Source organism: Squalius cephalus, assembly GCF_949319135.1.
Source record: "Squalius cephalus genome assembly, chromosome: 13".
In the NCBI taxonomy this organism is placed as follows: Eukaryota; Metazoa; Chordata; class Actinopteri; order Cypriniformes; family Leuciscidae; genus Squalius; species Squalius cephalus.
In genome coordinates, this window is record NC_137134.1 from 5,088,358 (window position 1) to 5,113,810 (window position 25,453).

The window sequence follows — 25,453 nt, forward strand, 5'->3', positions numbered from 1 at the left end:
TAATGACATGCTGTAAATGTCCCTAACGAAGAGGATAAGAGGAAAAAGAGGAAAAGAAAAGCAAACTTCTTGGCCAGCATTATCCGACTTATTGTCACTCATAAAACAGCTGAACCGGGTAGCGAACACACCCACAAAATCAGCTAACCCCGTCTAAGGAGCAAATACGCGGCCCGCAAACAACGACACAGTCACAGAGAGAGTGGAGACTGACTCAGCCAGAGGTGTCGGACGTTCAGAGGGTCTGCTCTACCGTCACAGCCAGCAGAGAGAGTGGAGACCGACTCAGCCAGAGGTGTCGGACGTTCAGAGGGTCTGCTCTACCGTCACAGCCAGCAGAGAGAGTGGAGACTGACTCAGCCAGAGGTGTCGGACGTTCAGAGGGTCTGCACTACCGTCACAGCCAGCAGAGAGAGTGGAGACTCACTCAGCCAGAGGTGTCGGACGTTCAGAGGGTCTGCTCTACCGTCACAGCCAGCAGAGAGAGTGGAGACTGACTCAGCCAGAGGTGTCGGACGTTCAGAGGGTCTGCTCTACCGTCACAGTCAGCAGAGAGAGTGGAGACCGACTCAGCCAGAGGTGTCGGACGTTCAGAGGGTCTGCACTACCATCACAGTCAGCAGAGAGAGTGGAGACTGACTCAGCCAGAGGTGTCGGATGTTCAGAGGGTCTGCACTGCCGTCACAGTCAGCAGAGAGAGTGGAGACCGACTCAGCCAGAGGTGTCGGACGTTCAGAGGGTCTGCACTACCATCACAGTCAGCAGAGAGAGTGGAGACTGACTCAGCCAGAGGTGTCGGACGTTCAGAGGGTCTGCACTACCGTCACAGCCAGCAGAGAGAGTGGAGACCGACTCAGCCAGAGGTGTCGGACGTTCAGAGGGTCTGCACTACCATCACAGTCAGCAGAGAGAGTGGAGACTGACTCAGCCAGAGGTGTCGGATGTTCAGAGGGTCTGCACTGCCGTCACAGTCAGCAGAGAGAGTGGAGACTCACTCAGCCAGAGGTGTCGGACGTTCAGAGGGTCTGCACTACCGTCACAGTCAGCAGAGAGAGTGGAGACTGACTCAGCCAGAGGTGTCGGACGTTCAGAGGGTCTGCACTACCATCACAGTCAGCAGAGAGAGTGGAGACTGACTCAGCCAGAGGTGTCGGACGTTCAGAGGGTCTGCACTACCATCACAGTCAGCAGAGAGAGTGGAGACCGACTCAGCCAGAGGTGTCGGACGTTCAGAGGGTCTGCACTACCATCACAGTCAGCAGAGAGAGTGGAGACTCACTCAGCCAGAGGTGTCGGACGTTCAGAGGGTCTGCACTACCATCACAGTCAGCAGAGAGAGTGGAGACTGACTCAGCCAGAGGTGTCGGACGTTCAGAGGGTCAGCACTACCGTCACAGTCAGCAGAGAGAGTGGAGACCGACTCAGCCAGAGGTGTCGGACGTTCAGAGGGTCTGCACTACCATCACAGTCAGCAGAGAGAGTGGAGACTGACTCAGCCAGAGGTGTCGGATGTTCAGAGGGTCTGCACTGCCGTCACAGTCAGCAGAGAGAGTGGAGACTCACTCAGCCAGAGGTGTCGGACGTTCAGAGGGTCTGCACTGCCGTCACAGTCAGCAGAGAGAGTGGAGACCGACTCAGCCAGAGGTGTCGGACGTTCAGAGGGTCTGCACTACCGTCACAGCCAGCAGAGAGAGTGGAGACTGACTCAGCCAGAGGTGTCGGATGTTCAGAGGGTCTGCTCTACCGTCACAGTCAGTAGAGAGAGTGGAGACCGACTCAGCCAGAGGTGTCGGACGTTCAGAGGGTCTGCACTGCCGTCACAGCCAGCAGAGAGAGTGGAGACCGACTCAGCCAGAGGTGTCGGACGTTCAGAGGGTCTGCACTACCATCACAGTCAGCAGAGAGAGTGGAGACTGACTCAGCCAGAGGTGTCGGATGTTCAGAGGGTCTGCACTGCCGTCACAGTCAGCAGAGAGAGTGGAGACTCACTCAGCCAGAGGTGTCGGACGTTCAGAGGGTCTGCACTGCCGTCACAGTCAGCAGAGAGAGTGGAGACCGACTCAGCCAGAGGTGTCGGACGTTCAGAGGGTCTGCACTACCGTCACAGCCAGCAGAGAGAGTGGAGACTGACTCAGCCAGAGGTGTCGGACGTTCCGAGGGTCTGCACTACCGTCACAGTCAGCAGAGAGAGTGGAGACTCACTCAGCCAGAGGTGTCGGACGTTCAGAGGGTCTGCACTACCGTCACAGTCAGCAGAGAGAGTGGAGACCGACTCAGCCAGAGGTGTCGGACGTTCAGAGGGTCAGCACTACCGTCACAGTCAGCAGAGAGAGTGGAGACTCACTCAGCCAGAGGTGTCGGACGTTCAGAGGGTCTGCACTACCGTCACAGCCAGCAGAGAGAGTGGAGACCGACTCAGCCAGAGGTGTCGGACGTTCAGAGGGTCTGCACTACCGTCACAGTCAGCAGAGAGAGTGGAGACCGACTCAGCCAGAGGTGTCGGACGTTCAGAGGGTCTGCACTACCATCACAGTCAGCAGAGAGAGTGGAGACCGACTCAGCCAGAGGTGTCGGACGTTCAGAGGGTCTGCACTACCATCACAGTCAGCAGAGAGAGTGGAGACTGACTCAGCCAGAGGTGTCGGATGTTCAGAGGGTCTGCACTGCCGTCACAGTCAGCAGAGAGAGTGGAGACTCACTCAGCCAGAGGTGTCGGACGTTCCGAGGGTCTGCACTACCGTCACAGTCAGCAGAGAGAGTGGAGACTCACTCAGCCAGAGGTGTCGGACGTTCAGAGGGTCTGCACTACCATCACAGTCAGCAGAGAGAGTGGAGACCGACTCAGCCAGAGGTGTCGGACGTTCAGAGGGTCTGCACTACCATCACAGTCAGCAGAGAGAGTGGAGACTGACTCAGCCAGAGGTGTCGGATGTTCAGAGGGTCTGCACTGCCGTCACAGTCAGCAGAGAGAGTGGAGACTCACTCAGCCAGAGGTGTCGGACGTTCAGAGGGTCTGCACTACCGTCACAGTCAGCAGAGAGAGTGGAGACCGACTCAGCCAGAGGTGTCGGACGTTCAGAGGGTCTGCACTACCGTCACAGTCAGCAGAGAGAGTGGAGACTCACTCAGCCAGAGGTGTCGGACGTTCAGAGGGTCTGCACTACCGTCACAGTCAGCAGAGAGAGTGGAGACTCACTCAGCCAGAGGTGTCGGATGTTCAGAGGGTCTGCACTACCGTCACAGTCAGCAGAGAGAGTGGAGACCGACTCAGCCAGAGGTGTCGGACGTTCAGAGGGTCTGCACTACCGTCACAGTCAGCAGAGAGAGTGGAGACCGACTCAGCCAGAGGTGTCGGACGTTCAGAGGGTCTGCTCTACCGTCACAGTCAGCAGAGAGAGTGGAGACTGACTCAGCCAGAGGTGTCGGACGTTCAGAGGGTCTGCACTACCGTCACAGTCAGCAGAGAGAGTGGAGACTGACTCAGCCAGAGGTGTCGGACGTTCAGAGGGTCTGCACTACCGTCACAGTCAGCAGAGAGAGTGGAGACTGACTCAGCCAGAGGTGTCGGACGTTCAGAGGGTCTGCACTACCGTCACAGCCAGCAGAGAGAGTGGAGACTGACTCAGCCAGAGGTGTCGGACGTTCAGAGGGTCTGCACTGCCGTCACAGTCAGCAGAGAGAGTGGAGACTGACTCAGCCAGAGGTGTCGGACGTTCAGAGGGTCTGCACTACCGTCACAGTCAGCAGAGAGAGTGGAGACTCACTCAGCCAGAGGTGTCGGACGTTCAGAGGGTCTGCACTACCATCACAGTCAGCAGAGACTCATTCACCAACAGTAACGAGGCAGACAACTGGCAGACCATAACCCAGCGGACACAGCAAAGGCTCGCAGCAGGTGAGATGAAGAGTGACAAAGTTACCGGAGAATCCCAATGGTTGGAAAGCGGGATAAAATCTCCACTGGCCAAAAAGAATTACTTTTTTTTTTTAAAAAAACAAAGCAGAAGAAACTCAAACAAAAAAGAAGGACAAACAACAGTTAGCGTGAAGCGTGAGCCAGACGCACTCAGCGTTCTCACACCGGAACCAAGTGTCATCCAATAGTCATCCAATTGAAAACATAGACCTCTATATAAACACTCAATTCTACATTTAACTCATAACTTGACCATCCTTTGATGTTTTGTTCTGCAGTATATTGAAAAATCTAAGCACTAGTTTCCCATATATGGAAATATATTATGTCATATGTTGCATTATATTTTGCAGTTATTCCCATATATTTTTGTTCCATAAGGGTTGGCCCAGAAGCTGCAATGCCTGAGTGAATTGCAGAGGTTATGAAGAAGAAGGGTCAACACTGTAAATATTGACCCTTTGCATATATTGAATCGTCCCTTATTGAGGGAACTCAATGCTGCATCATAACGTTGAAGCAATGGGAAACGCCTTCAGCATTGGATGTGTTTGGTTTTGTCAAATCAAAACCAATCTTGCAACCATGGTTTTGTTCAGCTAGTCACTGGTACAGGCCCCAGGAAAGTCTCCCCATAGCAGTAAAGTAGATTTGTTTTTTGATTTAAAAAATTACAGTCTTTATAGTATTATATATTTATCATATAATTAATATTAGACAGATTAGGCAAACACCAAAGTCGTGACATTCTGAAAATATTGAGCCCATGAAAATTGAAACAGAAGCACTCACAACTCACACTCATTAATCCAGTTTTCCACATACACATCCAGAGAACTGAGGCAGGCGTGGAAGCCCTTTCCTCTCTTTTTTCATCTTTAGTCAAGAGAATAAATTACCTCCAGGAATGTGGCTGGAATCCAGAGCAGATCCCTTTACATGTCAGACATGCTGCACCCTTTCCTACTGGCAGTGGCCCCACCAACATCTGGGAAAAAAGAAGAAAGAGAGAGAGGTCAGAGGAAAAGGACAAAGTATTCACAGAATAGCAGTTATTCACAGAATAGCAAATTACTTAACTCACTGCAGAGACATCTCATGAAACAGATTAATTAAAATGATTCTGAGGTTAAGATTCATTTTCAATTTAATTTGTTTAAAGAATTGTGTAATTTCTGTGCCATTAGCCAGAACTAGGGCTTCAGCAACTAATCGATAATAATCAATAATGAAATCGACAACAAATGTCATTATCGATTAGTAGCGTCTGCCCAACGTGCATGGAAAACGTTTCCGGTTACCTAGCGTAATCTTGGTTCCCTGAGAATCTGCCTCTCGACACAGCGCCAACGAAGATTTCGCTATGGGGTTATCCCCTCCTTGCTCCTTACTAAAGCCTTATGAAATCTCGCGGCACTATAAAGCGGCACTGAGCGCCATTGCCTCAGAGTCTTTGGACTGGAGCACAGTGCAGCTGACAGACTGAGCTATGTAACATGACAGCGTGCGCAGTGTCTCGTTCCCTCCTCTCAGGGAACCGAGGTTACGCTACCGGAGATGTTCCCTTTTGAGTCGGTCTCTCAACGCTGCATCATCAGAGATGTTGCTATGGGGATCTCATAAAATCCTGCCGTGCTGATAGCGAAGGTCCAGTTCAGCTGCAAGCAGCCGTTGACCTCAGCCAAAAGTACCTCATGCAACGGAAGACCTCGTAAGCTCAGCAGCATAGCGGCTAGAAGAGCAAGCTGCACAAGCATTAGACTACTGAAAACACATCACAGAGTAAAGGACGGTGGCCTTGTCTGCCTTCCTGTGTTGGCGCTTCTCTCCAAACTGCATTAAACAGCAACCATTCAGCACTGCAGACACATTGGTAAATTAATGGGTGACAGGGTCTGTCTCAATGCTTACAGTAAACCGGAAACCAAGTGAGCTGATGCTGGAAAGGTACGTGATCCACGCTGCTCAAAACATGAGAATTCTTTAATTTAAGCTTCAAGGTAATGCATAAGCGTCATGTTTAACATGGCTTGCCTGTCAGGTGCGTTGACAAATGTGTGTGCTGTTTAATGTGTGATGTGTTTCCTCAGCGCAATTTCATTTTATGGTTATATCCTTATCTGTACTGTTTTAATCCAATTTATTCAACCCCCTTTGCAAATCAGGCTTATTAGCTAAATTTACAGACTTTTAGCTATTTGCAATGAACAAATCAAACAAAATAATTGAAATAGCTCAACACAACAAATGTTTCAAGTGGTTTCCCCAAATTCAACTGAAAAAGCTACTTCTGCAGTCTCAAAATTATTCAACCCCTTTATGGCAAGCATCTTTTGAACTTAGTAGAACATCCTTTTGCTGTTATGAGCTGCTGCAAACTAGATGTATAACCAGACACCAGCTTCTGGCAGCGTTTCTGAGGTATCTTAGCCCATTCCTCATGAGCAAAGGCCTCCAGTTCAGTAATATTCTTGGGTTTGCGTTCTGCAATCGCCTTCTTCAAATCCCACCAGAGATTTATATGGGGTTCAAGTCAGGGGACTGTGATGGCCACTGTAGACTCTTCCAGGACATCTTCTGCAACCAAGCCTTGGTGGAATTTGAGGTATGCTAGGGATTGTTGTCCTGTTGGAAGGTCCAATGACACCCAAGCTTCATCTTTCTCACTGACAGCATGACATTTTCTCCTAGGATTTCCTGATACTTCAATAAAACCATCTCTCCTTCCACACGCTGCAGGTTTCCAGTGCCAGAGGATATAAATCAGCCGCAGAGCATCACCAAGACCCACCATGTTTAACTGTAGACAGAGTGTTCATTTCAGCATATGCTTAATTCTATGTCCTCCAGACACACCACTGATCCAGAGGGCCGAAAAGATCCAGTTTAGTTTTATCGCTCCACAGAACAGAATCCCAAAACTTCTGTGGCTCATTTATATGATTTTGAGCACTTTTCTTGTGCTTTTGGGTCAGTAGTGGTGTAGTAGCCTGTTGCCACCAAGTCTTGCTGCAGGTCTTTTGCAGTCACTCAAGGGTTTTTCTGAACCTGCCTTCTCAGAAATCTGGTTGCAGGCATTGATAGTTGCCTTTTTCTGCCCCGTCCAGATAGTGTAAACACTGTTCCTTTAACTTTGAACTTGCGAACTATGCTTCCCAACAGTGTCTCTAGGAACATTTAATGACTTCGCTATATTTTTATATCCTGTTCCTTGTTTGTGAAGGGCGATGACCATTCTTTTGACTTATTTGCCATATTTCTAACATGCAGTCAAACGTGACACTCAACAAACCTAGCCAGTTCAGATATTTAATGTGTCAAGCACACCTGGTGCAACTAATGAAGCCCTTGATTAGTTGCATCACGTGTGCTTAAGACAACACCTGTTTTGCAGATTTGTGCTGTTGTGAGAGATTCTATTCAGGGGGTTGAATAATGCTTATACTGCAGAAGTCACTAAAAGTTGAATTTTTAGTTGAATTTGGGAAAACCACTTGAAATATTTGTTGTGTTGAGCTATTTCAATTACTTTTGTTTGTTATTTGTTCATTGCACACAGCTGAAAGTCTGTACATTTTGCCAATTAACCAGATTTGCAATGGGGGTTGTAAGTGTTACAAATTCACGCGAGTATTTCCATTTTGCACGAAGGCCTTGTCCAGACTTTACTGAATGAGCGCCGGCACACGCATGCATGTCAATCAGACAGGACGCATTAGGGAGACAATTAATATTCAGGGCAAAAATATAAATTTTGCTGAAAAATCTGTTGTTGGTCGTTAAATTTATGTAATTCAAGTATTTTATGAGAGGTAACTAAAGGGATAACAGCATGTAATTACAGGATAAAGAATGTCCAGAGTGAATGTGTTCGTTCCTGCAAAACATTCCTCTTTTTACCGTTAACACTGAGTTTGTTTTTCTTTTTCTTTATTATCTTTGTTATTATCTTAATTTTTAATATAGGGATTTAAACAGTCTTTTTGCTTTATAGCTCTTTTGCATATATACAATATATGTTTTCATAGCATTCAGTTGGCATGTTTGTTTGTTTAAATTTTTTTTAAACCTTTTTAAAATCCGGTTAATCAATTTAACCAAATATATAATCAGCCAACTAATTGATTCTCAAAATAATCGTTAGTTGTAGCCCTAGACAGAACAATGTTTTTAAGCAGGATTACTCAAAGCTTCCCCCATTTTCCATTGTTTGGCCAAACAAATGATCCTGCTTGTCTGGTTAGAACAGCCCAAATAAACTAAGCAAACCTAGTTACTCTCACTCAGCATGTGTATTGAAATAGTGAAAGAAAAAATGATATAAAAAAAATTAAACAAAGAAAAATCATTTTAGAAATTTTGCACTTTTAATGTGGAAATTAAAACCTATGCAATGCGACTGAAAACCAGTGACATATCAGAGAAAAAACATAAAAATAAAAACTTAACTCAACCTAACTGCATAAGTGTGCACCGTTTTATAATTGGGTTTGTGGCTGTGTTCAGAATGAACTAATCGTCAAGCTTGTCTAAAACAGTGCACACCTGTCTTCAGCTGAATTAACTCCAAATAACTTGTGAGATATGTCTGACATCTTGTTGCTGCTACTACAAGAGCCATTGGCAACAAAGAGCTTGCGAAGCATCAACGTCACTGTTGAAAGGTGTCACTCAAAGGTGAAGGCTACGAAAAATTCAAAAGGCATTTGATGTACCAAACAGAAAACTGGTCAGGGAGGCTGTCAACAGGCAACATGGTCGGCTGATTGCTTCGTACAGGACAGATATCAAATACCAGGACCCATATTCTCCATCTGTCTGAGCTATGGGGCCTGTGGGAAGAAAAGAAACCTTTCTGACTAAAAAAAACCCTGGGTAAAATTAGGAAAAACCAGTCTTTCCAAACCATGTGTAAAAATGTGTTATGGTCTGATGAGATCTTTTGTCCAAATCTGTGAAAGGTATGTTTGGCTCATAAGTAGAAGAACAGCAAATCTGTGGAGGAGCATCATCACGCTTCAGGCTGCTTTTCTTCAGCCGGGACTCGGGCTTTAGTGCTTCAAGAACCAGAACCAGAACCTTTCAGCTTCACAACGATCCAGAACATCTTAATGTACAAAAGAATGGCTTCAGCTAATGATGAATGTTGACCAGCTCCGCCTGAGGCCAGAACTGATCCTGTAGAGAGTCTGTGAGGGCCTGAAGAGGAGATGCTCTCGCTATCATACACATCTGGAGGCTTTGAGCAAAGAAGAGTCAAGACGGGCTAAAACACTCCTTTCCACATGCACAGACTGAGTGCTATACATGAAATACTTAGCTAAGTAGTTCACATTTATGCAGTTATAGTTATTTCAAGTTTTTCTATTAAATATGTCATTTTGGTTTTCAGTTGCATTGCATAGATTGTAGTTTTTACATTAAATGTGCAAAAGTTCTGATTTATACTTGTTTAATTCTTTACATGACACAAGCCAGCTGTTTTAACAGGGGTGCGTAGACTATTTTATCCACTGAGACTAATGCTTGTCAAACATATGAAACAATTTTGTCACAATCATATCACATTTCTCACACAACATTAAATAAAGACTACTGATACAACATTATCGATTCATGTATTCAGCAAACTAGCTCCAAATATCAAATAAAAAAATGAAATAATCAAATAATAAGCGAAAAAAGACAAAATACATACATGTCTGATGGTGAAAATGAATAATTTGGGCACACTTCTGGGTGAATCTTATAAAACAGTTCAAGGACATGTCAAGAGCAAATTCTTACTACTTAAAATATATAGAAAAAATGCTTTATCCTGACATAAATAAAACACTATCACACTTTTCTTTTCCTGTAATACAGTAAAATGGCATTTTTATAGTGATGGCATGAATAAAAGGGTGAGCCCTTCTCACGGCTGTGTTTGTCTATCGGCGAGAAACTATCAGCAGAAACTCTGATCAGGTGATGACAAACACCACATCCATTCACTTTAAATCACTCAACAATAGCTTGAAACACAATCCATAATAACAAGCTGTCCACCACAATTCTCACTCGATACAGAGGGCTTATCTTTCATCAGAGCTTAATATGACAAAAATAACAGCACACAGAGATAAACAGACCACAACAAAGCATGCAACCATGGCGTTAAAGCCCTTTAAAACCTTTTGACCTTGTGACCATATCATTTATTTTCAAAAAAAGAGGACATTGGCGAGTACACGTTTACTTTTTAATGGTAAAAACTGAGTTTGCTAACTTTAGTTAATGCATTAGGAATAAATATACTATTTATTAAAATTAAGATTACCTTTTATGCTATAAACATTCATTAGCGTGTAATGTTGCTGTTTGAGCATGAAAAAACTCTGCTAAGTTCCAGAGTCCCTCCAGCGGGAGTTCTTCTCTATATCAGTGTCAGTGTTTCTGAACTCCTGAAAAGCCTCCATTGTAGTCTTGAGTTTCTTCCGAGAACGAACACGTCACAATATTCCTCATTTAAACAATAAACACTGCAGGCTCACTCTCGCTTGTATCCAAGATTAATCATCAATCATCTTTTGCTTGCATGTATTTAAAAAAAAAAAAACTAAATACATCGTCATCGGCCAAAAACGTGTACGCAAGTTGCTTTGCTTCCTGAACAAGGTTCATCACCAAGTTGATGAACTTGGTCACTTTCAAGTTCAAGTTCTGGTGAAGCTAGAGATCATTGAATCATGACTAGTTTGTAGCTTGGTAAACTATTTCAAAATAGTTAAACTACAGTCAATAAAAGTAGAAAGTACACTAGGTTTTTAGCTTGTGTCATTTTCTCATGGCACATCAAACATAAACATGTCAGGTGTTGTAGGACACCTACTGGAAGTGGTTGTGTTGTTGTGAAGTGCAGGTCAAGCAGAAAGTCGGCCTTGACTCTGGATTTAGAGACTGGTGGAAATAGTGCATTGAATAAAGCAGAATAACATTTCTGATTTTGTTCATATTCTGACCAATGGTGACAGTTCAAAAAAATGGGAAAATGTTGTTTTTCCCCCAGAGTTTGCATGCCTGTAACTTAAGAAATATTACATATATCTTAATATCCTTTTAGATTTATTTTAAAATCTTCATTTTTAAAGCCCTATATGGAGATCTCAACATGGCTCCATGCATGAATTGTTAAATTGTACACATTTTCAGTAGCCAAAACCCAAATGTAGGTCACTTTGCAAAACAACTACACTGAACCATACCCGAGTGCCAAAAATACACTGAAATGGTCAGACTCAAGCGCATTAACTTGCTGCATTCAAAACATCCTATATTTGAATCAGTTTCAAGGATAAAGGTAAAAAATGACTGAAATGTTTTTATTTCAATAAAATGAATGTACTATATTTTAGTTCAGTGTTTTTGTTTAATATTTGTTAGTTTTTTTAGGAGATTTTATGGCACGAAATTTTATTTATGTAATAGTTATAATCCATTTATTCACTTTTTGAGCATAGACCTGAAAATTACAGTTCAAACTAAAACTGTGATATTTCTTGAATGCTTTGTGGCACAGACTGGAGTTTGGTCTCTTTCTAAAGACAACACTTGGCAGATTATTTCTGAAATAAAAAAAAAGGTGAAGTTAAAGTTTAAATTTGTATATGAAATATATATTTTCCAAAACATATTTTACTCAAACTGTGGGAAACTTTGTGAAACGTGAAATTCGTTTCCCATTAATTTCCAATGCGTCCATTTTTTTTTTTCAGCTCAATGTCCATGATTTTGTGTGTGTTCACATAGCAATTGCCAAAATCTTTACCAAATTTCTTTACAAAAAAACAAAACATAAAATGTTTTGGTCAAAAATGACTAAAGAGCACCAAAGTGTTTACATATAATTACCTGTATCACTGCAAAATTTAAGGGATTTTTACACTTGAAATAGTTAATCCTTGGTCATTCTAAACCTTGGGTAAATGGAATCCTGGAATATCTTATTTCATTTAATTAACGATGTAGTTTTAAAAATCATTTAAAATATAACAGAATAGCAGAGTCCACAGCAACAACTATAACAATAACAGCACAGAGGAACGATATTGTTGGACTCATATTCAGAACGATTTTTTTCAGCTGACAAACGATAAAAACACTAGACAGCCAATCAGAATCCAGCCCGCTTTAAAGAGCTCAAGCATTTAAAGTGACAGACACATAAAGGCAGCGCGCTTATAATAAACAGAACGATATTTTGCACTAGTGTAGTTATCGTTATTTAGCATTAACTTTCCGGAGCTTTATAGATCTACCTGTCTGAAATCCAGAAGAGAAATAAAGGTATTGTACCAGCTAAATTGCCATGTTTTCTTTATTATTAATAACAATCTATAGACAATCAAACATTTTACATCATTGCTTGTCAATAAAGGTACACTTCTAGTTTCAACATATTTCTTTTGACTTCAGACATTCCTCTTTAAAAACAAGTTACTTTAAAAAGTAACTATTAGCTGCATGAAAAGTGGTTTTCTGTATGCATATTTCAGCAATTTACTCATGGAGCAACATTAGATCCCCATATCTCTAGGATTAGACCATATAGGGGCTTATGAAGATGCCAAAAGAAAAGTTTGTTAAGAACCAGAATGTAAAAGGATATTGAGATACCTTTAATACTTCTTGAGTTACAGGCATGCAAACTTTGTAAAATAAAATTGCCATGCTCTATGCAATTGATTTGATGGAGGGAAATAAGATACATTTCAACATTAGTTGTTCTTCCGACATTCCTCTTCAAAAGGAAAAAAAAAGAAAGAAAATATGTACACCTCCTTTTCCCAGGTCTCTAAGAGGGTCATGACATTCACACTTTTGCTGCACTCCTACTTTAGCTCTGGTATTAAAAAGGATGATACAGTATATCCCAGTCATTCATGCTAATGCATATTCATGTATTCATGCATGTATCCCAGCCAACACTGGCTTGTATTCAATACATTTTCAGAGAGTTTATGAGTGTCCTGGACTGCCTACAGATGCCAATTAACTCAAGAACTAAACAAATGTTCAGCGGCAAATAAAAATCTACAAAAGCATGTGTTATGATTATGAATATGATTAATCATTCCCAGTTGATCTCGGACCTCAGCTCCAGGGTTGCCAGCCGTCTCGTTTCGGCGCAAAATGAATTCCAAAAACGGGACGTTTATAGAAGTTCCTAATGCTATACTATGAGTAAATAAAATCTTATCGAAACTTCACACCCGGCGCATTATTGTTTTCGTATGGCTGTTACTGTACACGGGAATCAACACTCAAATCAAAAGCCCCCACCCAGTGTCTGAGGCCAAAACAAACATAATTACTGCGCAAACGCGTTTCTTTTCGCTTTATAAAGGTCAAAACAGAAAGCTCGAGTTTTAAATGTGGTGGTAGCAATTCAACAAATGTGAATTCATCAATGAAAATAAACACCATTTTGTACAGTTAAAACCTCAGCGCGCATTGACGAGTTGAGCTGAATTGTTTGAAAATTGTGAGTCAGATAACTTACCTTCTGATCCCTCGCGATCATATCCATTGTGCTAGAAACTAAGTCTTATTTATTTAAGCCTTAAGTTCTGTGGAGTAGCGCTGAGTTCAGTCCAGTTTTGTGGAGTAGAGCTGAGTTCAGTCAGTGTTTGGTGAGGTGTGTGTGTGTGTGTGTTTGACGAACTGAGAGCCTCTGTCTGACTGACTGGCCGCTTCCTCTGTGCAGGAATATGAGACATTACATCACCCGTGAATGTGAGATTAGACGAAACTAACTGAACTGAGTCTAAAACGGTACTCTGTGTCAACTTTTTGTTTACAGAGCTGATGTGATTAGAAGAAATGTGCTGATATATAACAGCACTCTGGCTCGTGTGATGTACTCCTTATAAACGTGTCGTTGCACAGCATCCATTGTGGCAATTGCAATAAATCCACGTTAATAAAATGACATTGTATGTCAGTACTCAAGAGTTCCTATAATGTCAAATGCAATAGATTAACTTGCCTCCTCCTGGTCACTCGCGCACATGTCCGTTCAGTGTCAGGAAGATGGACTTCATCGCCTGGCGTTCTTCTGTCAGTGTGTGTGTGCTTCAGATTTATTTCAGACGCTTTAAATGATGTTTTATTAACAAAGTTCGGGAGGAGCACGTTCAAATAATCAATCAATCAATCAATCAATCAACTCATCAAACAATTACCATGTCTACCCTATCAGCATGAGAGGAAGCATATATATTCACTCTGTCAACTCACCTAACTTCCTTGACAGTTTTCAGCATCCCTCCACCACCCCGACTCCTCACTCTTGGCTTGTTCTTTCACAGCCAGGAATACGGGGGAGTACTCTGGGTTCGGGCCAAATACCGAGCCCGGAGCCCTCTCCTCGGACAGCACGCCAAATACGCATTTATTCTATCTGACTTATTTGTAAGTGTGAACTCGTGAAACTACTAGAAATGCCCGTGGTCTCTCGTGCAGGAATGATACATCATGATTAACACTCAAAATACTGAGATTTACTCCAAATTCTGCATTTAATTGTAGAAGCAGCCAAAAAGGCAAATGCATCGACCTGAAAACAAGTTCTATGGAATCTTTTTAAAAGAATGAGCAACTTTTTGTGAACTTTGATGTGCACATACATGCTTAATGTTATTCTTTTAAACTGTATTATTACTGTATAATGCTGGTGTCCTATTTCCTTAGATCCTTAGATAACGTCATAAGAAGGATGGCGTCTACGCTAATATTAGTCTCTCTGTTTATCTCGAGGTTTACCACAGTCCGCCGGATCCAGGCCGTATCCAGATCTGATGAAGGACCTGCGCCTGGACACGACGACAACGCAGTCCTGAAGTGTCCACTAGTCTCTCCCCTGTGAAGGCCTCCTTCCCTTCCCTTTAACTCTACGTGGAAGCGATAAATATTCTGTATTAGACATTTTTAAGACCAGACAAGTAATTTGTTGAGGTCAAGTTCTAAAGAAAGACTACACGCTGTCGCCTGCGCACATATATATTCAAAAGCGCATACCTATAGACTAAACACGTAATACGCATGTGCACGCCGTCACCGTTTTTCACAGGTTTGTGCAGAGAGAACCTTTTTTCAAAATTTTACAAGGCTTGCACCTTGCACCATCTATTTCAGGGTTTGCGTTCTCGAACCCCAGGCACTGTTGTTGTGCGGATGAGCGGCCAGAGCACGTTAAAAGAGTTGTGTCGTGTTATCTAAGTTAATAACTAATGATCTTTGCAACAGAAATTAATCAATCAAAACTAACTTTAGCTGGACAATAACTTTATTCTAGAGCTGCTATAAAGCCCAAACAATCTGTTACTGTAATTTCCTATTATCACTGTAAAGCTGCTTTTAAAAACAATCTATATTGTTAAAAGCGCTCTATATATGAAGGTGACTTGACATTGTTTTGGTATTTCACAATTTAATAGTAAATAATTCTTATAATAGTTTCAACTGAACACTTTAATGATTTCAACCTGATTTTTAATGCCCTTTATGCTGCTAGGACATTCAAGACATCTCCATATGGTTTATCTACATTTCATGTGCATGAATCACTGCCGTCTTATTTCCGTTTACATTCCCAAAAGCTGCAGCAACTACAAACATTTAAAAGTTAAAAGTATTTAAACTGCTTTCAAGTAAAAACAACTCAAAAGAAAACGCCAAAAAGATGTTTCATGGGTTTATATAATTTTCTTTTGATAGAAAAGACATCAAAAATCTTGATCTCTGTACAGAGACATGACTTCACGAGTCTGTTTCATCTTTGTTCATCTGCACAGGAAGTATCCATCACATTTCTGCGTGACCTTGAGTGATGAATAAAATGTGGTTTGCATAATTTAGTACATACTACAGGTGTGAAAGTCTTCACAGTCATCAGCCACTGCGTTATCTGATACACAAACATACTTGTCATTCTTTCTACAGGCACAGAGTTTTATCCAGAAAGCAATACATGGCTCCCTTTATAAAAAAAACTAAACAAAAACAAAAAACAATGAAAATGAATACCAACATAATTACTAGACAGCCTAATGGCATCTCAAAATCAACAAGATGAACCAAAGGAAGGGGAGTCCTGGTCTTATTGTCAGTAACACAGAACACAATGCAGAGGGAGATAACAGCAGCACTTTACGGGTCATTAATGTGTGATGCAGCCTTTAGTTGGAGAACATCTACTATAGATGAGATTTACCTGCAGAAACAGCACAATCAGATATCCAGATACAATCAACACCTTTCCCATCATGCTCATTCTCAGCCTGAACCTCTCACACACACACACTTGGGCACTTCGTGAGGGGTGTGAAAGGTGTTTCACATGATGATTCGCGGTTCGGGAACAGAGTCTGTGATGGATTTATGAGGCAGAACATTGGCACCGTTGATGTAGAGTTCATCGTTCACGATCACATCCTCGCCCAGAACTGTGACGTTCTCCATCCGCACCTGACCAACACAAGTACAGAACCAAACCTCATCATACAAATCACACACAGAATCTACTTACTGTACAACAGATTACGGAAAACAAGAGTAGGGTTCAAAACATCTCAGTAATAACCACCCATTCCCATGTTTGTGTTATAATATGTTTATAATACATTTATTTGATCCTTAAAAGGATTGCTATAATCTATACTTGTTTCCCTCATTTTTTCCCCCCATTACATCATTCACAATGTTTTATGAGATGAGTAGTGATTATTGGCCAGAGGAGAACTGAGCGACTGATCCTGGTTTCCATTACTCGAGGTATAATGGATGGCAATTAATGACCAAACTGAATAAATGACTGTTTCCTATTGTCTTTTTAGAGCTGCTTTACAGCACAATGCAATTCTCTTCGCATCGCTGAATCATTATTTTCCTGTTATCACTGTAAAGCTGCTTTGAAATGATCTGTATTGTATAAAGTATAGAAATGAAGCTGACTTGAATTGTTTTTTTCTTTTGTGCTTTGAATTAAAGTCTTTAATATTGTTATTCATCTTGGAGTTTGCTCAGTTCTTGACTTGAAAATCTTTATAGAAGGATTCCTTTGAAATTGCTATGGAGAAAATCAATGGTTGAATCAAACCAGTTGTTGGCTCTCTTGCTGAAAGAGTGAACTCACCCACTGTCCCACCGAAGAGCTCCAGCCCACTATGCTGGACTCCAGCCAGGAGTGTGAGCGAATGTGCGCCCCCTTCAGAACCGTACAGCGCTTCACTCGCACCCCGTCCTCCAGAACCACCCCAGCGCCGATCGTCACGTTAGGCCCGATGGTGCAGTTGTCCCCGATCACAGCCGTTGGGTCCTGGGTGGAGGTTAATGGCATATATGTTTAGTACATGCACTGCATGTTCTGCTTCCAGTTCAGCTCCTGCCTGGAAGAGCTTGAGGAGCTGTTCAGGTGTGTGTAACTGAGCTGAACCCTGCAGGAGCCGGACTGGACACCCCTGCCTAGCAATATACTTTGAAGTGAATAGTTCACTTCAAAATGAAAATTCTTTGTTTATTGCGTCCATTTTTTAAAGTGAGCAAAAATCTGAGCAACTGAAGGCAGTGACAACTGTCCCTAAACTGTCCTCTTTCTTTACTCATGTTGTTAGTATTGGACATATTGTGTGTAGTTATGGATCTCCACTGTGACAATATTTCCTGAAAACTCAGACTGTAGTGTTTACCGGAATAGATGTCCCCATACTAACAAAAAGATTCAAGAAATTATTTTTTAAAGAGCTTATATATCTTTTTTTTTATATTTTGTGTGAGCATCCCATAACCTTTCCATTTCCATTTGAAAGTCTCACAAGCCTAATACTGTTATTATGTTACTGTTGTCCGAGTTTATTCTTGATTTAATGTTAATAAAACATAATTTTGACAAACAGTTAAGTAGATTGATGTCTTTCCTCATTAAAGAAGCTCTGTTTGGTGAGAATATTTGCCAGGGTGTGTTATGAATATGGATGTCAAGTGAACTGACTTGAGCTATAAAATATTACAAGTGTGTAAAGTGAGATTATTTTGTGCTACAACTACCTTGTGGACACAGACTACATAATTAATATCGACATGTCAGACTGAAGGAGCAGTAAACTCCAGTTAATGCATGTGTCAGTGATTTGTCGCACCACGAGGACGTTCCCGAGGAAGCCCGGCCCCGTGCGCAGCCTCTCGGGCGCCTGCTGCCGGACCGACTGCAGGAACATGCACATGCCTGTCAGGAAGTCTTTGGGCTGGCCGATGTCCATCCAGAAACCTGGAACACAGACGATTAGCTTAGTAAGCAACAAAACCGTTCTGGCGCCACCTTGGCTCTCCATTCTTCTCCTGTTTTTGTTTTTGTTTGTTTGTTCTGTGTTTTAGTCATTCTTTTCCGATCAGGTCTTCTAAAGACAAACTATTGAACATTATTTTTAGAGACAATATTTTTCTGGTTTTTGATTATTCCGACATTTTGTTGGACATTCTAGTCGGTGGTGCTGAGGTGCAAATCATATCAACCAGATGAACTGGATAATATTCAGAATGTTCTGATCCAACCTGACCTCTGACCTGTAATGCTCCTGAATCATAATCATACACTGTTCGCTCGTTGGCCAGAGGAGAACTGAGAGACTGAGCCTGGGTTCTCCCAAGGTTTATTTCTGGGTTTTCCCAAGGTTTTCTTTTATTGTTTGAATCTCTTGTTTTAATTCATCAAATAAAGTGACCTCTATGAGTAGTTGCGACAATTTCATTAGAATAAAATAAAATAAAATAATGTGAATTAAACAGAATAAGGGTAACAAAGTTCAAGTTCAGGGAAGGAGGTGGACATTAAACATTAATCTTTAATCATAAAATATGCATAAACAACAAAAAGACAGGACTGGGACTGCGGCGACTGTGGCATATAAGCATAATAAAATCAGCAACGTAAAATATCCCAGACTCTCGGCCCGCCCTGCTTCATACCACAGTAATGTTCAGAAAACTTTAATACATAAGCTCATCCATGAACATGATTTCTGCCCGAGTCCCGTCGGATTGCTCTCCATCAGCTGCAAAACTAGCCTCAAAACTTACATACTGTGCCTTTAAATGTATCATTATATATGCTTTATGAATGGCTCTAATTAAGCGTGTGTCAGGCGTGTGTGTGATCCTTTACCTTGCAGCTCCATGGCGTACAGTTGTCCCTCCTCTGCCATGACTGGAAATATTTCCTTCTCAATGGACGTGGGTCGCAACTGAAGTACAAAATACAGGAAAATGTTGGAAAAACTTCAGCAATAAATTAAAACAAGTTTTTATTATTTTCAGAAAATAATCCTATTCCCTGAAATCACTGCAGAAAATGCTTTTCTTACTTAGTATTTTATGTCTGGTTTCCAGTCCAAATATCAAAAAACTCTTAAATCAAGATGCATTTACTAGGGAAGTAAAATTAGAACATAAATTATTATGTCTTGTACTCCGGGGGAATTAATCAAAATTAAGTGAGTTTGCTTAAAACAAGCAAAATAATTTTAATTCAAACAGAAGCACTGTTTGAGCTACACTGATGTATGCTTGATGAACTTGAGAAGTGTGAAATATTCAAGGTTTCTCATTGGTCAACAATGGCTTATAGTCACACGTCTTAACAGGAATAGAGGAAAATAACAGGACTGGCAACTGTGGTTCCCAGGCTGAAGCAAGTAAATCAATCAGCCCTATTCAAGGTTTTGAGGATCAGCAATTCATTTTTAATTTAATCTCAAAACTATTAATTAGCCAAATACTTAATATTTCTAGAACATATATTTAATCCAAATATTTAATCTGTACTAGATGCACTTTTAGAGCCTGTATGTCCTGTATGTCAAGACTGCAAGCTGGTTAGCTATCTAGCTAGGTACCTAATTACATTTACAAAAATACCATTTCTTGCAAAAATTTGAACTTCGACAACATTTTTGCTAAATACCGTTGGTCTACATTATTGCGCTTATGCCCTGCGATGGACTGGCCATCCATTCAGGGTGTTTCCCTGCCAATAGTTCACTGGGAAAAGCTCCAGCATCCCGCCTACAGAACCCACGGAGGACAAGCGCTTTGAGAATGGATGGATGGATTTACAGAATAAAGAATAAAGAAAGTTATGTGCTGGGGACAGCACTTCTCCTTCACATACAACTGCACAAGTGCTTGGTCATCGCACACAGCAACCGACCCACATTAAAAGCTAGTGTGTTCCTTTAGCTCAAACAGCAGGACATGGGGCTAGCGATGGCTATGGGTTCATTTCCCTGGGAATGCATGAACTAATAAAAACAGTTACCTTGAATGTGGTGTGTGTCGTTTTTGGATAAATGATTCTTCCAAACACATTAATGTAAATACTGTAAATCAGATTAGCTCTTCATTGCTGGAGAGAGCCGAGGATTACATCTGAACTCCTAGCTTTGTTTAACGCACCATTAAATCACTACATTTAATAGCTTACTACAATGTTCAACTAGTTATGAATTGTGATTGTCCTGCTATTAAACCCTGAAATTATAGAGCACATCACACAAAACATGTCACATTTCACCCTAATATTTTAAAAAACATGTATTGACGAACAATCTTGATATTGTCAATAATTGGCTGGTTTAGGCCAAAGCTTTCCATGTTCTTCATATTCAGTTCAGAAGTTAACTTTTCCATTAAGGGGTAAATTCCTTTTTAAATATTTGCCCCTTAAATTGATTTCCAGTGGCATTTTTATCTTTATAAGGGTATTTTTTTCTAACCTTATTAAATGTCTCATCTTTTATATTAAATTCTTACAGTTAATCAGTAAATTAGGGCAACTGTGAAATCAGTATCAACAAAACCCACTTTTGCACTGCAGAAGAAGCAGAAAAACTGCATCCGAAGTGGCATTTGATGTATTTGGAGAGAGAATAATGCAAATTCACCCCATCCATTTTCTAAATGCATGTTATTGATGTTAATATGAATAATTCATCCATGTATGCGTTTCATTTTAAACCTTTTTTTGACCTTGCAATTTTTTATAATGATCATAACTCGATCTTCGATCAAGAAAATTATTTCACTGTAGTTAAATGCTTTCATGTCATGTTTAGAGTCTTTACTCAGTCCTTACTTTTGTGCATATTATAAATGAAAGGCAGTACAATGAGTTGGTAATGAAATTGTGCCTAATTGCCATGAAATTGTCGCAACAATGCAAAATAATGTAGTTTACAGTACTAAAAATATACTTCACTTACTTTAAGCTGTATGTACATATATTGATCGCAGTTTTTACTAATAAAAACTAAATGTTTTTGAAAAGCCCATTTAAACTGATGATGGTGTAGAGCAGGGTTCCTCAAACTCGGTCCTGGAGGGCCGCTGTCCTGCACAGTTTAGCTCCAACCCTGATCAAACACACCTAGCTGTGCGTTTCTAGTGATCCTGAAGACATTGATTAGCTTGCTCAGGTGTGTTTGATCAGGGTTGGAGCTAAACTCTGCAGGACAGTTGCCCTCCAGGACCGAGTTTGAGGAACCCTGGTGCAGTGAGTCGGTCCTGACCTGGATCCTCCTCAGCATGGCAGGGCTGAAGATGTACATCCCAGCGTTGATCTTGTTGGAGACAAACACTTGAGGTTTCTCAACGAAGCGATGTATTCGCCCGGTGTCCCCTTCATAAACAACCACGCCATACTTAGACGGTTCCTCCACTTTCGTCACCTGAAACATCAGCCAGATGTTAATGTGGGTGAGTGACAGAGAGTCAGGTGAGAAATGTCCTTTACAGATGTAAGATGTATGAGGCAAGAATTCAGAGAGATAGAAATGTATATCACGTTAAGATCTAAAAATGTAGTTGTTCATTGAAAGAATCTCTGAAACTTCTCATACAGGTTTAAGTCATATTCAAATCTCTGACAGTGAGACCATGGGCCCTATTTTAAGGATCTAAGCACAGGGTCTAAAACGCACAGTGTCTGAATCCACTTTTGCTAGTTTAACGACGGGAAAATGGTTGGCGCTCCCGGCGCTCCCGGTGCATGGTCTAAAAGTGTTGTCCCTATTCTCTTAACCCCCTGAGGTCGGCTATCGCGCCGGCGCGATAGGCTCGTTTTTTTCCTTATCAGTGAAAACAAATAAATAAAATAAAATATTACTTTTTATCTTATATGCTTGTGTTATACATCAATCGATCCTGTTAAGTGTGCATTATTTTTGTGTATACTCACAATAAAAACAAAGTGTTGTGCTTTTTTTTTTTGGGGAGAGGATAAATATTCCAAAACTGAAAATACAGTATGAGAATTAACTGCACAATTACTAGACATGTTTTCCTTTTGATATTATAGGCCAATTTGCAAGCACAATTTGTGGAAAAATAAAAAAAACACGAGATGCTTCCAACTGTTGCTCTTGCATTCTTTCTTGTGACACACCTGAATGAATGGCTCATTAAGTATGCGGGCCCCATTGTCTCCAGGTGCGAACCAATATGCATGATCATTGACGCCCACTCCGCATATTGCCTTTCCAGACAGAAAGTGTTTTGCAAAATTTAAATCAATGCATTGTGTTATGTGAATGATTAGGCAGGATGATTTTCACATCATTTTGAAGAAAAAACACTAGGCGATGACATCCATTAGTCAAAAGTCTTATTGACACATATTTAGAATGTGTTTTATGGCCTTATTTCAGAAACTTTAGTTTTTTCAATAACCATGCATAAACATTATTCTCTCAAAAATACAAACATGTACATGCATGGTGCTCACATATGATGGTAGCCCTGTTTGTGCTATATAGAGTGAATTTACACCTTTGCCATTAATATGTTTATAAGCAACTGAAAAAAGCAAAAATGTCAGGGCATGTCAGAACATCTCAAGGACCCCAAAAACACCTTAGACCCCAGAGGGTTAATGAATAATGGGTGTGTTTTGGGCGTAACGTGCAATAAACCAATCAGAGTCTCATCTCCCATTCCCTTTAAAAGCCAGTTGCGCTCGCGCCACGGCGGATTCGCTATTTACATGGCGGAATTTGCAAGTGGAAAGACTGAACGCGTCTCCAGAGCGCAAACAGATCTGCTCATGCGCAAGGTTAAAGCTGTGTGTGTGTGTGTGTGTGTGTGTGTGTGTGAGGTTAAAGAGCAAGCAGACCATCTAAGGGACAAGACGGATTCCTATCTTTATGTACACAATATTAATCCATTGTGATCCTTTCATTTTTAATATTTCGCATGTTTGTGTGCTGCTGCCCTGTGTGTGTAATAAGCAGAGTGTGTGTGTAATAAGCAGAGAGTGTGTGTAATAAGCAGAGTGTAAGTGCGTTGTGGAGCCGCCTATAGGCTCATATTACTAATGCTCACTTTAAATAACATAAAAAATATTGTGCCATTGACTTTAGAGTCAATAACTTTAGAGCAGGTTTCAGTTGGTCAGTGGCTCAGTCTATATCAGTTCCTCATAATAGCAACGCTCCAGCAATGCGCCTGAACACACTCGTTTTCAGACCAGCAGCCCATGGGCCACAGATGGGCGCAAATGCATTTGCCATTTAAACAACGTGGCGTAAGACGTGAAAATGATAACTGCGTCGGGCTGAAACTAGCAGAAAACACTTGCGCCGGGTGTATGATCGGGCCCCATGTTTTACACAACATTTGAGATTTGCAAATGAAATCGATTCCTTACAACAATCGTGCCCTCTCTGCCACGCTGTTGGTGGAACTTCAGCATGTCCTCGAAGGGGAAATCACAGATGACGTCGCTGTTGAGAACGAAGAAAGGCTCCTCGCTGTCGGTCAGCAGCTCTCGAGCCAAAGCCAGAGGACCAGCTGAAAGCACAGACACAGATTCACAGGGTCACGTCGGCTGAGGACTGCGCCGTACAGCGATGAGAAGATGTTCACCTACCAGTGCCTAGAGGTTCTTTTTCATGTGAAAGCGAGATTTTTATTCCAAGCTGTCAAAATCACAAATGAAATTGTGTTACTTTGATATTCTCCACATGTGACCGGCTATCATAAACACGAATGTTCATCAAATACCCTTTCCTCCTGAGCTCTCATCTCTCGCTCCAATAGATCAGACATGTAGCTCACAGCCAGAATGACATGACGGACTCCGGCCTGAACACAAACACACCAGCAATCAACATCATATGAATGTAACGCTTCAGAGAAGGCTCAATCCGCCTGTATGGAGGAGTGTGTGTCGACTGTACCTTGACTAGCGCCTCCACCTGATGGAGCAGGATGGGTTTGTTGCAGAACTCCACCAGTGGTTTGGGCACAGTGAGCGTGAGCGGGCGTAACCTTGTGCCGTAGCCGCCGACGAGAATCAGGGCTTTCATTATGGGTCAGCAGAACAGGGATCAGTCCAAGCAGACAGGAGCAATCATGTGGGAACAATACCTGAGAAACACAGACACAAACATCAGGAACTATCAGCTCTAACAGGTCCTCATTATATCAATATTTATAAAGGCACCCGGACACTAGTGTTCACTATTTGACACCTGTATGAACACACCCACGTGACGCGGCACACCTGTAATACCTGAATATCATCTATCTTACACTACAAAGAGCTTGCCAACCAGTCAAGTCTGGACACACCAATTCATTCTTTATTATTAATATTTCCACAGTTTTCAAAGGAGTTCCCATGTATGATGGACACTTTTGAGCTGTTTATGTGCTTAGCCACCGCAACTCATTCATTTCAGAAATGTTGATGATAATATTTGTCTGAAAAACGAATTTCTAAGCATTTAATATTTACCTATTTAAAAAAATGATAACATATAATTAACACAATTTAACAAATTATTAATACTATTATTATTATTATTACTAAACAGTAAAACTGTACAGCTCATGTTTAATTAGATTGAATGATAAACTCACCCAAATAAACGATTCACCTTGCTGCTCTTACTTGACGATTACGCTCAGTACATCAACAAAACATGTATTTTAAACTCACTTCCACAAATAAACTCTATGACTCTGTAATGGTGCGTCTATCTGACAGGTTTACGGCTCTGTAATATTCTCTGATGAAGTGAGTTGAGTTCCGTACTGTCAGTGATGACGAGGCAGCGTGAGGGCGGGGCCAGAGCTGGAACTACGGCGTGACGTCACGGGTCAATGGACCGTACCAGTTGCTGCGAGGGAAACTCTGGACGTTTTCCGTTTAGTAAGGTAGATTTTACGACGTACCAACATCATTTAAATGATTGAAGTGTATTTCGAATTCATTTATTTTATGACAGAATACGTTATAAAGGTAATTATAAACAAAATAATGGATTAACAGTTTAAATTGGCTATAGTATCCCCCATTGAAATGACACACGCGGCCTCATGGACCAATCATTTCATAACAACGTGGCGCATAAGTGAATAAGAGCCAGAAGAAAAATAATAACATATAAAATTTGTTTGGGATATATATATATATAAATTACACGCTCCATATTTTAGATTCTG

The 25,453-nt window shown here is 41.5% G+C and overlaps 2 protein-coding genes across 2 annotated transcripts in view; both read right to left on the reverse strand.

Moving 5' to 3' along the window:
- Positions 1–13,633, reverse strand: part of lmcd1 (LIM and cysteine-rich domains 1) — a 93,521-nt gene extending 79,888 nt beyond the window's left edge. Inside the window, exons 1-2 of the mRNA XM_079889648.1 lie at positions 13,458–13,633; positions 4,816–4,904 (exon numbers count right to left, since the gene is read on the reverse strand). Of these exons, the coding sequence (XP_079745774.1) occupies positions 4,816–4,904; positions 13,458–13,484 (116 nt within the window). The 5' untranslated portion in view covers positions 13,485–13,633. The remainder of the gene's footprint in view (positions 1–4,815; positions 4,905–13,457) is intronic.
- Positions 13,634–15,778: 2,145 nt separating this feature from the next.
- Positions 15,779–25,053, reverse strand: gmppb (GDP-mannose pyrophosphorylase B). The gene is made up of 10 exons (XM_079889710.1): positions 24,869–25,053; positions 24,184–24,373; positions 24,008–24,088; positions 23,874–23,922; positions 23,652–23,794; positions 21,517–21,675; positions 19,116–19,194; positions 18,094–18,221; positions 17,091–17,273; positions 15,779–16,423 (listed from the first exon to the last, which is right to left on the reverse strand). Exons 2-10 carry the CDS (start codon positions 24,310–24,312, stop codon positions 16,292–16,294), a joined length of 1,083 nt encoding a protein of 360 aa, XP_079745836.1. The 5' UTR covers positions 24,313–24,373; positions 24,869–25,053; the 3' UTR covers positions 15,779–16,291.
- Positions 25,054–25,453: the final 400 nt, after the last annotated feature.